Below are 13,599 nucleotides of genomic sequence, written 5' to 3'. Positions count from 1 at the left end.
ATGGCCGCTGGGTGGCAGCCGCGTAGCTCGGGCTGGGCCGCTCTGGGCCGCGCTCCTCGCTCACCCTCGGACTAGGCTCCGGCTGCACTATAGTGGCTGTCGTGCCCGCGCCGAACGCCGACCAGCGGGGCTCCCAGCGCCGGGCCCATCACCTCGGCTCCTCCGGACCGGACCGAGGCCGCAAGCAGCGCCGCGGGGAGTGGGGCGGACCCAGGAGATGAAATGACAACGTCAACCCTCCAGGTACCTGGGCGCGGCGCGACCGCGGAGGCCCAAGGCGGCAGGGCCTGCGGGCCGCTGAGCGGGCGGGCGGCGGCCTCCTCGGAGCCCGGCCTGGCGGTCCCGATAGGGCCGCCTCGTCCCACCTGTGCTGCCGCCTCTCCCACGCTCGGAGCCCAAGGGATGTCTCCACCGGGCCCCGGCCCAGGCCGAACCGGCGTGGCCCCGATCTTGCTACGCGCAGGCGGGGCTGAACTGCCGCCTTGCAGCGGCGCCGCCTCCCCCGGAGCGCGCCCGGGTCCCGCAGGTCGCTCCGGGAACGCCGCTCACTCGTTCCTGCAACGCGCCCTCGCTGCCCCTTGACCTTCTGCCAACGAGCCCCCGGTTTCTCGGCCAGCCACCCTTCATTCATTCCCTAGATCGTGCCGGGCGATGCTGGGGTGGCGCCGCCCGAATGAAGGAAGGGCTCATTCTAGAGCTGTCAGCGTCAACAACGTTCAGGCCTCAGGCTTGGGTTTAAATCCCAGCCCTGCCACTCACTAGCGTGCCTAGGTTTTTGATCTTGGAATGTTGGTTTCCTCATCAGTAAAATGGGCAGTGCCCTTGTAGGGTGGTTGTCAGACGGCCCGAGACTGAATAATTCAAGGGAAAGCGTTTTTAACATAGGTTCAGCACATCATGTGCTCGGTAAGCCTTTACAAATAAAAGTCAGTGCTTAGGTGGAACCAAGTCATACTTCATGAAGGAAGGGATTTTACTCAGAGCATCAAAGAGTAGGTGGCTTTCACATACCTGTTGGAGAGGGGGATTGGAATGACTGCTCCAAATGGAAATACACGAGTGGGAATCAGTTGGAGTACAAGGTTTGGAACTAGATGGAATCCAGAGGCAGAACCCACCATCCACCGGCAGAATTCTTATCTGTCTGTTTACTAGGGATTAAGCCAACTTCAGCCCGATCCCACCTGTCTGGACAGTGTTAGCACTACCTATGGACCAAGAATGTTTTTTGTGGCTTTTTTGAAACAGTTTTAGTAGATCGAGCCCTCGTGCTATTCAGTACACTCATTTAAAGTGTACCATTCAGTGCTTTTAGAGGTTTGTATCATCACCAAAGAAACTCTATGCCATCAGCCATAGTTCCCCAGCCATTCTGTCCCATGTAGCACACTCTGTCTGCGGAGTTGCCTATTCTAGACACTTTATTGATGTCATCATTATGTGTGTCTGTGTATGTATGGTGTGTATATGTGTACTAGTATGCCAGTGCCAGCACACCCATCCCCATTCCACTGCCTGTGTGCTGAGGTCAGAGGATAACTTTCGGGAGTCGGTTCTTGCCTTTTGGATGTTGAACTCAGGTTGTCAGGCCTGGTCGTAAGCAGTTTTACTTGTTTTTTTCTCCTTATGGAATTTCTTTTATTCTTTGGCATTTCATATATGTAAACAATGCCTCTTGGTCCTGTGCACTTCCAGCTCCCACCAGGAGCCCCCAACTCCTTCCTCGATCCCCTCAGGCTGCCAACACATCCCCCTACCCCTTCTGTGTCCCCTCCTCTCCTTTCTTTAGTAATAACCCACTGAGTCCAGTTAGTGCTTCTTAAATGCTGAATGCTCTTGTACAGGTAACCATAGCTGCTGTGGCCATGTTATTCCAAAGACAGCACTTTACAGCACTCCTCCACATCCTCTAGCTCGCTCTTTCCTTCCTCTCTTCGATGTTCTTCCTTTAGCCTTGGGGACAAGTGTTGATATAGGTGTTCCACTTAGGGCTGAGTCCTCAGTAGACACTTACTCTGTTATGAGTCTGCATTAACTGCTAACCACTGCGGAGAGAGAAGCTTCTCTGGCCTAGGTTATATCTGTGGATATAAGCATAAATATTTAGAAGACAGTTCAACAACATGTCATCTAACAAAACAACAGCGATAGGTTCTTCTCTAGGGCTTGTGGTTCCTGAGCCGTGTGCTTCTGAGCAGGTTTACAGTACCAGTCCTGAATTCCCTCCTATAGAGCAGGTCTTGGTCCAAGCCAAACACATTGAGTACCCCATAACCTTTGTGCCACTAGTGAGCACAGCTTGCCGAGCAGGTCAGTATTATAGCAAGTGTGGTTGACTTCAGGGATACTATATATGTCTTTTCTCCCCCAGGGACCTGCGTAGCACCTTCTAGCACTATGAAAGCTAGTTGGCAGGTCACTTTCAGCTTAGTTTTTGTTTGTTTGTTTTTTTGAGACGGTGTCTGAGTATGTATGTAGCCTTGGCTGGAACTTGCTCTGTAGACCAGGCTGGCCTTGAACTCACAGAAATCTGCCTGCCTCTGCCTCCCAAGTGCTGGGATCAAAAGTGTGCACCACCACTGCCTGGCAGGATTTTTTTTTTTTTTTTTTGAGACAAAGTTTCTCCGTGTAGCCCTGGCTGACCTGAAGCTTACTTTGTAGACCAGGCTGGCCTCAAACTCACAGAGATCTGCGTGCCTCAGCCTCACAAGTGCTGGGATTAAAGATGTGCACCACCACCCAGCTGAGATTTTCTTTAAATAGACTCATACAGTGTGTGGTTCTCTGTGACGGACTTGGCTGGCTTAACTTAACGTCACAATCTTTTACATTGTTTAAATGGCTTGGGGGCCTTTCATGACATAATTTGAAATTCAGATTTTGGAGCCTATAAATAAAGTTTTATTGGATGACATCCCAGCTCATTCTTTTATATACTGTCTGTGGCTCCTTGTGTGCTGCAGATATTATATGGCCCACAGAACCTAACATGCCTGCTGCCTGGGCTTTCATAGAAAAGTCTGTCAGTCCTGCTAGCACACCTTGTTGCTCCTCCATCTCAGCCTTTGCCATGGTATCGCTAGAGACGTGGCAGGGCTGGCAGTGTACTCTGTCACCTCACTTCAGCTATGCGAAGCTGTTTCTCTCCTTGGAAACTAAGATCTCCTTCAACTGAGAGACAGCATTGGTTGCCAGAACTATGCAGTGCACCAGTAGGTGTCCTGACAGTGGGCAGCAGGGATGAGACGGGCCTGCTCTGCGCTGTGGGGACAGAGAACCTCAGAGACTGTTCTGAGCCTCCACTTGGTTTTTGTAATTTTCTTTTTTCCGAGACAGGGTTTCTTCGTGCAGTTTTGGTACCTGTCCTGGATCTTGCTCTGTAGACCAGGCTGTGCTGGAACTCACAGAGATCCGCCTGGCTCTGCCTCCTGAGTGCTGGGATTAAAGGTGTGTTCCACCACCGCCCAGCTTATTTTTTTAATTTTTATACATGTGTTTTTGCCTGCCTGTGTATATGTATATATGTGTACCTCGTTGCATGCCTGGTGCCCCCAGAGTCCAGAAGGAGGTGTCGATCTCTTAGAACTGGAGTTACAGACAGTTGTGAGCTACCACCTGGGTGCTAGAACTCAAACCCATGTCCTCTGCAGAGCAGCAAGCGCAGTCAGGCTTGGTGACATACCCCTTTATCTTAGCACCTTTCTGGAGGCAGAGCCAAGCTCACTTACAGTCAGAGCTCTGTAAGAAACCCTGTCTCAAAACAAAACAAAGAGCTGCAAGTCCCTTTGAACACAGAGCCGTCTTTCCGTAGTATTTATTTTGTTTTATTTTGTGTAGGGTGGAACTGCTGGACTGTCTTTCTTACCTTATGTTTTAATTTTATGCATTATTTATTCGTGTGAAGGTCGAAGGACAACTCTCAGGAGTAGTACGTTCTCCTTGAGTGTGGGGTCTCCTCAGGAATTAGGTGTCTCCTTCCTCCATGGGTTCTAGGAATTGAACTCAGGGCTTCAGGTTTTCACAGCTAGTGATTTTACCCACTGAGCCATCTCAGCAGCCCTGATCCTTCCCTCTCTCCCCCATTTTAAAAGGGGAGACCAAGCAAGTCATACTGAGTGGAAAGTCCAAAGAACTGAGGGTGTTGACTGTAGAGAAAAGAAGCCACCAAGACCAGGTACTGTCTTGTGGCTCTAAGGAGCTGCCGGGGAGGCTAGTATGTTCACCTGCAAGGTAGTTCAGCGCTGGCCATGCAGTGTGTAGACAGCGGGGATGGAAGGTGACCGTCATCCACACTCTCACTTTTCCTGTTCTTCTAGTGAGTTCCTCTCATGTAGTCTGTCTCCTCACCCCAGCCTGGCCGTCTTACAGAGCTGTCTGTGTGCCTTTTCTTACAGAGAGGATGGCTAAACAAATGCCCTGGCCCTGCCAAGAGCTGGTCAGGAGGTTATTGTTTGCTGTGGCTGAAGCAGGGTCTACAGTGGATCTGCCTGCCAGGCGGCTAGTGCCACACCAGATGGAGAATTCTGGCCAGACTTTGCTGATTGGGGAAGCTGCAGGTTTTGAAATTGGCTGTATAGGGCCTCCAGTTCAGCTGGGAGCATGGGCCTGCAGAGCCTTTGAGACTCCAAAGACATCACTCGGAGAGTCTTAGAGAGCCAGAAGGCAGTTCCCCTCCATTGGCACTTTGTTCCTGGAGCTTGTAGTGTGGTTGAGCCCCGTCTCAGGCGTCAGCTCTAGACAGTTCAGGAAAATTCTCTTCTGAGCCTAGAGTGATCTGGGCAGTAGAGAGGGCTAGAGCTATCTCTAAATTGATTAGATTGAAATGATCAGGTCCATGAAGGACTTTCTTAGCTGGCTGCATCTTTTTGGCCCCTGGCCAAGTATGGTTTCTGGCTTTGTTGAGCTCCAAGAGCCAGTCCATGTTTCTCTTGGGGAGGTGACATAGAATGTGGGCTTGCTCCATGGGCCTGCCCTTGGAGTCCCAACCCCAGACATTAGTCAGTTTCCATTTGCCAAGCTCCAGAACAGAATGGAGGAAGGGGTGGCTTCTGACCATTAAGCTCCCTGGGAAGGACAGCTGTCTTTTTTTTGTTTGTTTGTTTTTTCGATTTTTCGAGACAGGGTTTCTCTGTATAGCTTTGCGCCTCTCCTGGATCTCACTCTGTAGCCCAGGCTGGCCTCGAACTCACAGAGATCTGCCTGCCTCTGCCTCCCAAGTGCTGGGATTAAAGGCATGCGCCACCACCACCCAGCAACAGCCGTCTTTTCAAGCTCTTCTAGTTGGTGTCAGGAAAGTAGGACAACATAATGGCCTGCCACCAACAAAGCCACAGGCCTGGTACTAACTCTCATCTTATCTCATTCTGCTGCTTGTGACCCCAAAGGCTCTTTGGATCCCATGGGGAGCACTGAGCTATATGCTCTGCCTTTCCAGAAAGCCATCGATCTGGTGACAAAAGCCACAGAAGAGGACAAAGCCAAGAACTACGAGGAGGCGCTCCGACTCTACCAGCATGCTGTGGAGTACTTCCTCCATGCCATCAAATGTGAGTCACTCTCAGGGTCCCCGGCTGCAGTGCCCTGGGAGAGGGGGGCAGGCACATTGGACTTAGGAGGCCACACCGGGTTTCTGTTTTGCAGATGAGGCACACAGCGACAAGGCCAAAGAGAGCATTCGAGCAAAGTGTGTGCAATACCTAGACCGAGCAGAGAAGCTGAAAGATTATCTACGAAACAAAGAGAAACATGGCAAGAAGCCAGTCAAAGAGAATCAGAGTGAGGGCAAGGGGTGAGTGCTGGAGCACACAGCTTCTGGGGCCAGGGTCCCACGTGCATGCTCCTGTTTCACGTTGTTGTCATTCTGGATGCTAGGGCTGCCCTGGACTCGTACCCCTCCTACAGGGTGTCTACGTCCTCCTGACAAAACACCGGCAGCTGCTTTCATAAGCAGTCCACAGTGTCTGATTCCCGAGTGTGACAGACAGATTGCAAAGGGACAGGAGACGGGTCAGCAGGAGGTCTGAGGCTGGAAATAAGCAGCAGACGGCTGTTGGCATCAGAGCACATTCTCCTTTAATGCTTTTGTTTAGTTTTGTTTTGAGACAAGGTCTCACTGTGTAATTTTAAACTTAGTAATTTTAATTTTAAACTTGATGTTTTCTCCACCCTTTGAATTCTCTGAGGTCACAGCTACATGTTGTCTGTTGTCTGTTTTTGAGTCCATCTGAAAAGTCTGACCATTTGCCTTGGTGCTCTGTTAAGTCCAGCCCAAGCCCACTTCACTCACCAGCCCTTGGGAGGAGGCGGCTGCCTCTTTCCTTATTCCTTTAATGAAGAAGCAAGGGTAGCATATGAGTGTTTCCTGGAGGAGTGTGGTCCTCACATTCGGAGATCTCTGCTTGCTCGTCCCTCACCAGTGCTGAATTGGGAACACACACACACACACACACACACACACACACACACACACACCCCTAGCCTTCCTTGCTCTCAGAATGGAGGACCAACTTGATCTTCTGTTTCCTTTCTTAGTAGCGACAGTGACAGCGAAGGAGATAATCCAGAGAAAAAGAAATTACAAGAGCAGTTGATGGGTAAGAAGCCTGAGGTCCATGGCGATAGGGGAGTGTCAGGGGTCCTCTTTTGGGTCCACTTGTGCTCATGGGTCAGTCTGGGCCTTCTTGCAGGTGCTGTTGTGATGGAGAAACCCAACATACGGTGGAATGATGTGGCCGGACTCGAGGGGGCGAAAGAGGCTCTCAAAGAAGCTGTCATTTTGCCAATTAAATTCCCACACTTATTCACAGGTAGGAAGGAGTGTAGCATGGTGCATGACTTTAATCCCAGCACTCAGGAGGCAGAGGCAGGCAGATCTCTTGAGTTCAAGGCCAGCCTGGTCTACAGAGTAAGTTTTACAATAGCCAAAACGACACAGAGAAACCCTTCTTGAAAAACGAAAACAAACAAACACCAAAGGATGTAGCCACTAGCCCAGGTATAAAATTGTCAGCCTGAGGAATCTAGCTTAGGGTTCCACCCCAAGTGTCCCAGAACAGATGGTAGGTGGCCTCGTGTCCTAGCAGACAGCTCACAGGGTAGGTCCTGGCCTTGTTGTGTGTTGTGTCTGTCCTTGCTGGGATGGAACCTGGGACCTAGGCAAGCACTCTCCTACCCTGACCCTAACTCCCTGGTGTCTTGCCAGCATCAAAAACATGTTTGTGTGGATCTCTGTGAATTTGGGGCCAGCCTGGTCCACAAAGGGAGTTCCAGGACAGCCAGGGCTGTTACACAGAGAAACCCTGTCCCAAAAAAAAAACAAAAACAAAAAAAGTTTTTGTAGGCTGAGAATACAGCTTGATTTGTAGTTTTTCTGACATTTGTAATGCTGTGGGTTTGATCCTCAGCACCACATAAATTGGATGTGCTGGTATAATAGCCCTGTAATCTCAGTACTTGGCAGGCAGGATGATCGGAATTTCAGGGCCATTCTTGACTACAGCATGAGTTCTAGGTCCGTTTGAGATATAGGAGACTTGAACTGCTCTCAGTGAGCAGGCAGGATCGAGAACTAGTGCTGGCCAGTACTCTTGTTAAGGACATGGGGGTCATTAACAAGGTGAGGTCTGAGCTCCCAACAGGTGTTTGGTTCTCTTTACTTCTAAAATCAGTGGTTTTATAGAAGTTTCTCTTTCTGTTTTGACAGTGACTAAGGGCCTTCCATTTTATACATTTATATAAATTTTATAACTTTGTTTTTAATTTTTTGTTTTTTCAAGATAGGTTTCTCTGTGTATCCTTAGCTGTCCTGGAACTCACTCTGTACATCAGGCTGGCCTTGAATCCACAGAGATCCGCCTGCCAGGTGCTGGGATTAAAGGCATGAGCCACCACCACCCGGGCAATAACTTTGTTTTGAGATTGGGTTTATTTTATATGTATTGGTGTTTTACCTGCATGTATGTCTGTGCACCATATTCATGCAGTTCCCTTGAAGGCCAGAAGAGGGTGTTGGATCCCCTGGAACTAGAGTTACAGTTGTGAACTGCCATGTGGGTGCTGGGACCAAGCCTAAGTTCTCTGGAAGAACATCCAGTGCTATTAACTGCTGAGCCACCTCTCCAACCCCACAACTTTTTATTTATTTATTGTGTATGTATGGTATGTTCATGCATAATTATATATAAATGTTCCCTGTGTGGGGATGCATGTATGTGTACATGTGTATGGAGGTCAGAGGAGGATGTCAGTTATCCTTCTCAGTTGCTCTCCGCCTTATATATTGAGGCAGGGTCTTTACGCAGTGATTCAGCTACTCTAGCAGCTTACTCTAGGGATCCCCTCACTCTGCTTTCCAAATACTGGGGTGACAGGCAAGCCACCACTCTGGCCTGGTGTTTTCCTGGGTGCTGGGGAGCTGCACTGTAGTCCTCATGCTTGCAGGGCAAGTCTTCTGCCTCCTGTGCCGGCTTCTCCAGCTCTGCCTTCAACTTTTCAACTTTCTCAGTCAGGAAACAGCTGACTCGTGTTCATTCTTTATTACAGGCAAGCGTACCCCTTGGCGAGGTATACTGCTTTTTGGGCCCCCAGGCACAGGCAAGTCCTACCTGGCCAAAGCCGTGGCAACAGAAGCCAACAACTCCACCTTCTTCTCTGTGTCCTCCTCGGATCTGATGTCTAAGTGGTTGGGGGAGAGTGAGAAGTAAGTCAGCCGTCAGCTGGGCTGTGGCAGCTGCTGGTAGTCGAGCTTCCTGGCCCCTGGAAATCACTTCCCAGAGAAGCTGCCATCAGATGACCAGGGATAGGAGTCAGGAGAACAAGCTCTTACTTCTTGAGGTGCTGTCCTGATACACAGATGTCAGAGAACATGGAAAAGATGAAGCACCCCTGTAATCCTAGCACTCAGAGGCAGAGGCAGGAGAATCCCTGAGTGTGAGGCCAGCCTAGTCTACGGAATGAGTTCCAGGACAGCCAGTGCTACACAGAGAAACCCTGTCTCGAAAAACCAAACCAAAAAAGAAAAAAGAAAAGGAAAGGGAAAGCAACCTCTTGTGAGTATACATCGTTTTGTTCGCTTTCCTTTTGGTTTTGTGAGACAGGATCTCATATACCCCAGGCTAGTCACAAACTCCTTCTGTAGCAGAGGCTGGCCCTGAACACGATTCTCCTCGTACTACCTCCTAAGTGGTGGGGTTTCGGACACGTGCCACCAAGCCTACAGAGTCAGTTGCAGTTGTGTGCCTCTTTGGGGCATTGTATGGCTTTAGCTTATTCCTCCAGCTGACCCCCATTCTTTGATATTAACTGAGGCTCAGAGAAAAGGAAAGGAGCTAGTGAATGGAGCTCCCAGGACTTGAGGCTATGCCACAGCAGGTTCTTGGTTCACTGCTGTTGCAGGACTTGTCTGCCCTGTTTTCCCTGTTAGCATTTTCAGCCTCCCTGTGAGAGAGGCACTGGATGTAACAACTGGGTCTCAGGGTGGGCACGTTTGGGGGTGTCCAGGTCCTGACCCCTTTCTCACTCTCGCAGGCTAGTCAAGAACCTGTTTGAGTTGGCCAGGCAACACAAGCCTTCCATCATCTTCATTGATGAGGTGGACTCCCTCTGCGGGTCACGGAATGAAAATGAGAGCGAGGCTGCCCGAAGGATCAAAACGGAGTTCTTGGTTCAGATGCAGGGTGTGTGCTGCCACCTTGTCACTCTTGGGCTGTCTTCCTCCTCAAGGCAACCCAGGGCTCCATTATGTGGCTGCACTGGGCACGATAGAGGAGAGGCACTTGTGATGCCATCTCTGCCAGCCTTACATGGGCTTGCATCCAAGAGGGTTCTGAGGCCTTTGCCACGTTGCCTCTCCATCCCACCCAGAGCAGCTGTGCTGTTGGTCTCTACCCAAGAAAGCCCCAAGACATGGTTAGTTCCCATGGGTTCTGGCTGCCTCTGCAGGCATCTTCAGTTGCTTCTTTGTCTCCCATTCTCCACAGGAGTGGGAAATAACAATGATGGGACTCTTGTTCTTGGTGCCACAAACATACCCTGGGTGTTGGATTCAGCCATTAGGAGGAGGTGAGTCTAAACTAGGGGCTTAGGACTGGTATCTTTGTCTGGCAATGGTCATTTTGTTACTAGCTGTCCGTCCCCGTTTCTCCGGAATCCTCCCATGTCTGCGTGTCAAGCAGAGCCCTTGGTAAAGTTGGGTATTGGACCTCGGTCACTCATTTTAATGTGCATGCTGACTTTTCCCTTCACATCATTCTGTGATCAGCTCTCGTTTGATATGCATCTATCTCTCCAGGTTTGAAAAGCGAATTTATATCCCATTGCCAGAGGAAGCGGCCCGCGCCCAGATGTTTCGATTACATCTGGGAAGCACACCTCACAACCTCACTGATGCTAACATCCACGAGCTGGCCCGGAAGACAGAAGGCTACTCAGGAGCAGACATCAGCATCATCGTGCGGGACTCCCTCATGCAGCCGGTTAGAAAAGTACAGTCAGCAACACACTTCAAGAAGGTTGGTGGCAGCAGTGGTTAGGCAGTGTCACCAGTCAGGAGGTGGGGGTGGCCTCTGGTTGTTTTTTACTAGCTTCCTGACTGCTAAAGGTACATTCTCTATGAGAGAACCAAGGGTGGATTTTTTTTTTCTTTGTGAGACAGGGTTTCTATCTGTAGTCCTGGCTGTCCTAGAACTCACTCTGTAGACCAGGCTGGCTTTACATTCACAGAGATCTGCTTGCCTCTGCCTCCCGAGTGCTGGGATTAAAGATGTGCACTGCCACCACCCGGCCCCAGAGGTAGATATTATGTACCCTTTTGCTCTAGGACTGGAGCTGTGCCGTACACCCTCCCTGCAGGTGCTGCTGGAAAATAGTGCTCTTCAGCTGTGGGAAACAGAAGACAGCAGCCAGCCCCGTGCTGGAGGGCAGGGCACACAGACCAAACACTTGCCAAGTGCCAGACACAGCCATGGGAAGGGCTTGCCCACTCATTCGGGCACATCTTTGTTGTGTGTCTGCTGTGGCTCTGCTGTGTGCCAGCACTGTTCTGGGTGTAGGGAATGCAGTAATGGAGACACCCAACAAGAGAAATGCTGATTCTTCTTTAGCAAATAGCTGAGACACTAGGAGTTGCAGAAGTTTGGAGGCCTGTGTGGGCTGCTCTGTTAAGACATAGAAGTCGAAGGATGACTTCCAGTTGGTTCTTTCCTTCCATCATATAGATCTGGGAGATCAAACTCAGGTCATCAGGCTTGCTTACAGATGCCTTTACCATCTCACTGGTTCTTTTTTTAATTTATTCATTTTTATTATTTTATGTGTATTGGTGTTTTGCCTACATATATGTCTGTGTGAAGTGTCAGATCTTAGAGTTACAGACAGTTGTGAGCTGCCATGTGGGTGCTGGGAATTGAACCCCGGTCCTCTGGAAGAACAGTCAGTGCTCTTAACTGCTGAGCCATCTCTCCAGCCCCTCCAGAGGGTTCTTATTTGTCTTGTTTTAAATTCTGCTGTGGGGGTGGGGGCAGTATGCATGGGTGCCATGACATGTTTTGGAGGTAAAGGGACAAGTTTGAATTTGGTTCTTCTCTTTCACATGGGTTCCACAGATGGAACTCGACTGTCAGGTTTGCATGGCAGGTGCCTTTACCCACTGAGCCATCTTTCAGACCTCAGACCTGAGTTCTTTTTTTTTTTTTTTTTGGTTTTTCGAGACAGGGTTTCTCTGTGTAGCTTTGCGCCTTTCCTGGGACTCACTTGGTAGCCCAGGCTGGCCTCGAACTCACAGAGATCCGCCTGGCTCTGCCTCCCAAGTGCTGGGATTAAAGGCGTGCGCCACCACCGCCCGGCCAGACCTGAGTTCTTAAGGAGCTTTGCCCTCCTCCAACCTTGATGACCTAGAAACCCTAGTGTCTCCTTCAGGCTATCCTTAGGTCCTGACGTACACTACTACCAGGGACAGCCACACCAGCCTGACAATCTCTGCTTGGTTTCAGGTCTGTGGCCCTTCCCGCACCAACCCTAGTGTCATGATTGATGATCTTCTGACCCCATGTTCTCCAGGGGATCCAGGGGCCATAGAGATGACTTGGATGGATGTCCCTGGTGATAAACTCTTAGAGCCTGTGGTCTGCATGGTAAGTGACCCAGTGGGAGAGAACCAGAAAGTCCAGAAAAGTGGGAATCTGAGCCTAAGAGTAAAAGTGAATGTCTTCCTCTTGTCCTGGCTCATAGTCCTCCCAGAGAGTATGAAGCCTTTGGGGTGGTGGGTAGCTGAGGTTTTTGCTGAGACTCTGGAAACCTCTAAGAGGAAGAGGAAGTCCAGAAGGAGCCAGTGAAAGTCTTTTCACATGGGTCTGGCCCGAGCAGTCTAGAGCTCTTCTAGTTCTGTCAGTTGTGGTCCTGTTCTCTGCTGGCAGCTGTCTGCACATCGGTGACTACAGTAACAGAAGCTGCTGATGGGAAGGAAGGGAGGAGTTATGGGTGAAGAAGTCGTCTTTCAGATGATGTGCAGTCTGCACTGGGGGTGACCTCAGAGGCAGGCCTCTTGTCAATCTAGACAGCACTAGAGAGGAGGGCTGAGGACCTGGAGTCAGCTGTTTTCAGCTGCATGCTTGTGTCTCTGCAGTCAGACATGCTCCGGTCTTTAGCCACTACCCGGCCCACGGTGAATGCAGATGACCTCCTGAAAGTAAAGAAATTCTCTGAGGACTTTGGACAGGAGAGTTAAAGCTTCATGCTGATAATGAAATTGGGAGTTTGACTGGAGCAAATTCATGGGACTTCCTCCACCAGTGGCCAGGCAGGGCCTGGAGTCCCGAAGTCACTAGTACCCCTCTGCTGCCTGGCTGTCAACCTAGTGGGATGATGGAAGGGCCTCCACAGCTGCAGAGATGCTTCACCATGTAGGACACCTGGACACTGGTTCTGCATACTTCACTCCTGGATGCTCACACTCCTTGCCCTGATATGTTTTTCTTGTTTTTTTTGTTTTTAACTTTGGTTCCCCTAAATTAATGCTGCTTTGATTTCTGTCTTGTTTATAAATAAAGAGAAAACTCATCTGGAAGTGTTAGGAGTGGGAGCCACCAGGCCCCTGCTTCCACTCCTTTCCTCTGAAGTTGGCTACTTGAGAGCTGACTGTGGAAAGTAGGAAAAGCCATCCCTGTCACCTTAAGTTTGCACCTGGAGCTTCACCTTGCAGGAGCTGATGGCTTCTGTGAACACAAAGCGCTTCCATCAGGAGAGATGACACTCAGGCAGGTCTTTATTGCTGCCTTCACGACTGAGAACTGAGCCCAGCCTCTGCTGGTCCTGTCCCGGAGATATCTAATAAACCCTTTTCCCTTCTTGAGCTACTGGAGTCTTCTGAATTTTGATTCTAGTGTGGGGTTCTTTGGGAGTGGAGCTTACTTCTGGTAAGGCTCTCTTCATTGTTTCCTTTCCTCAGCAGGGCAGGAAGTAGGAGTGCTTATCAGGCCTACCATCCAGTCAGGTGACAGGTCCTACATGCCTTATGGCTCAAAGTGTGGCTATAGTTTTGGTTTCTTTTTTGTTTTGAGACAGGGTTTCGGTAACTTCGGCAGACCCTGAACTCACTATGTAGAG

At 50.1% G+C, this 13,599-nt stretch overlaps 1 protein-coding gene and 1 long non-coding RNA gene across 2 annotated transcripts; one reads left to right on the top strand and one right to left on the bottom strand.

Annotated features, from left to right (window-relative positions):
- The first annotated feature begins 20 nt into the window (after positions 1-20).
- Vps4a (vacuolar protein sorting 4 homolog A) lies at positions 21-13,345 on the top strand. Its single transcript, XM_052727351.1, has 11 exons — positions 21-243; positions 5,435-5,546; positions 5,641-5,788; positions 6,532-6,593; positions 6,687-6,806; positions 8,542-8,698; positions 9,526-9,674; positions 9,978-10,059; positions 10,289-10,508; positions 11,988-12,128; positions 12,620-13,345. Exons 1-11 carry the CDS (start codon positions 223-225, stop codon positions 12,719-12,721), a joined length of 1,314 nt encoding a protein of 437 aa, XP_052583311.1. The 5' UTR covers positions 21-222; the 3' UTR covers positions 12,722-13,345.
- On the bottom strand, positions 11,275-11,981 carry LOC128103205 (uncharacterized). Its single transcript, XR_008215650.1, has 2 exons — positions 11,847-11,981; positions 11,275-11,669 (listed from the first exon to the last, which is right to left on the bottom strand). It is a non-coding gene; the product is annotated as an uncharacterized LOC128103205 (long non-coding RNA).
- Positions 13,346-13,599: the final 254 nt, after the last annotated feature.

The sequence above is a fragment of the Peromyscus californicus genome, unplaced genomic scaffold (assembly GCF_007827085.1).
Source record: "Peromyscus californicus insignis strain IS unplaced genomic scaffold, ASM782708v3 Scaffold_8__1_contigs__length_139910024, whole genome shotgun sequence".
Classification (NCBI taxonomy): domain Eukaryota; kingdom Metazoa; phylum Chordata; class Mammalia; order Rodentia; family Cricetidae; genus Peromyscus; species Peromyscus californicus.
Note: the sequence above shows the minus strand (reverse complement) of the source record. Positions and strands in the feature narration are given on the sequence as shown.

Bases quoted from the DNA above. Each gene is read 5' to 3' on its own strand.
- Vps4a (XM_052727351.1), top strand. From the start codon at position 223: ATGACAACGTCAACCCTCCAG. The intron at 244-5,434 runs GTACCTGGGCGC...CTGCCTTTCCAG, and splicing joins TGACAACGTCAACCCTCCAG to AAAGCCATCGATCTGGTGAC. The intron at 10,509-11,987 runs GTTGGTGGCAGC...GCTTGGTTTCAG, and splicing joins CAGCAACACACTTCAAGAAG to GTCTGTGGCCCTTCCCGCAC.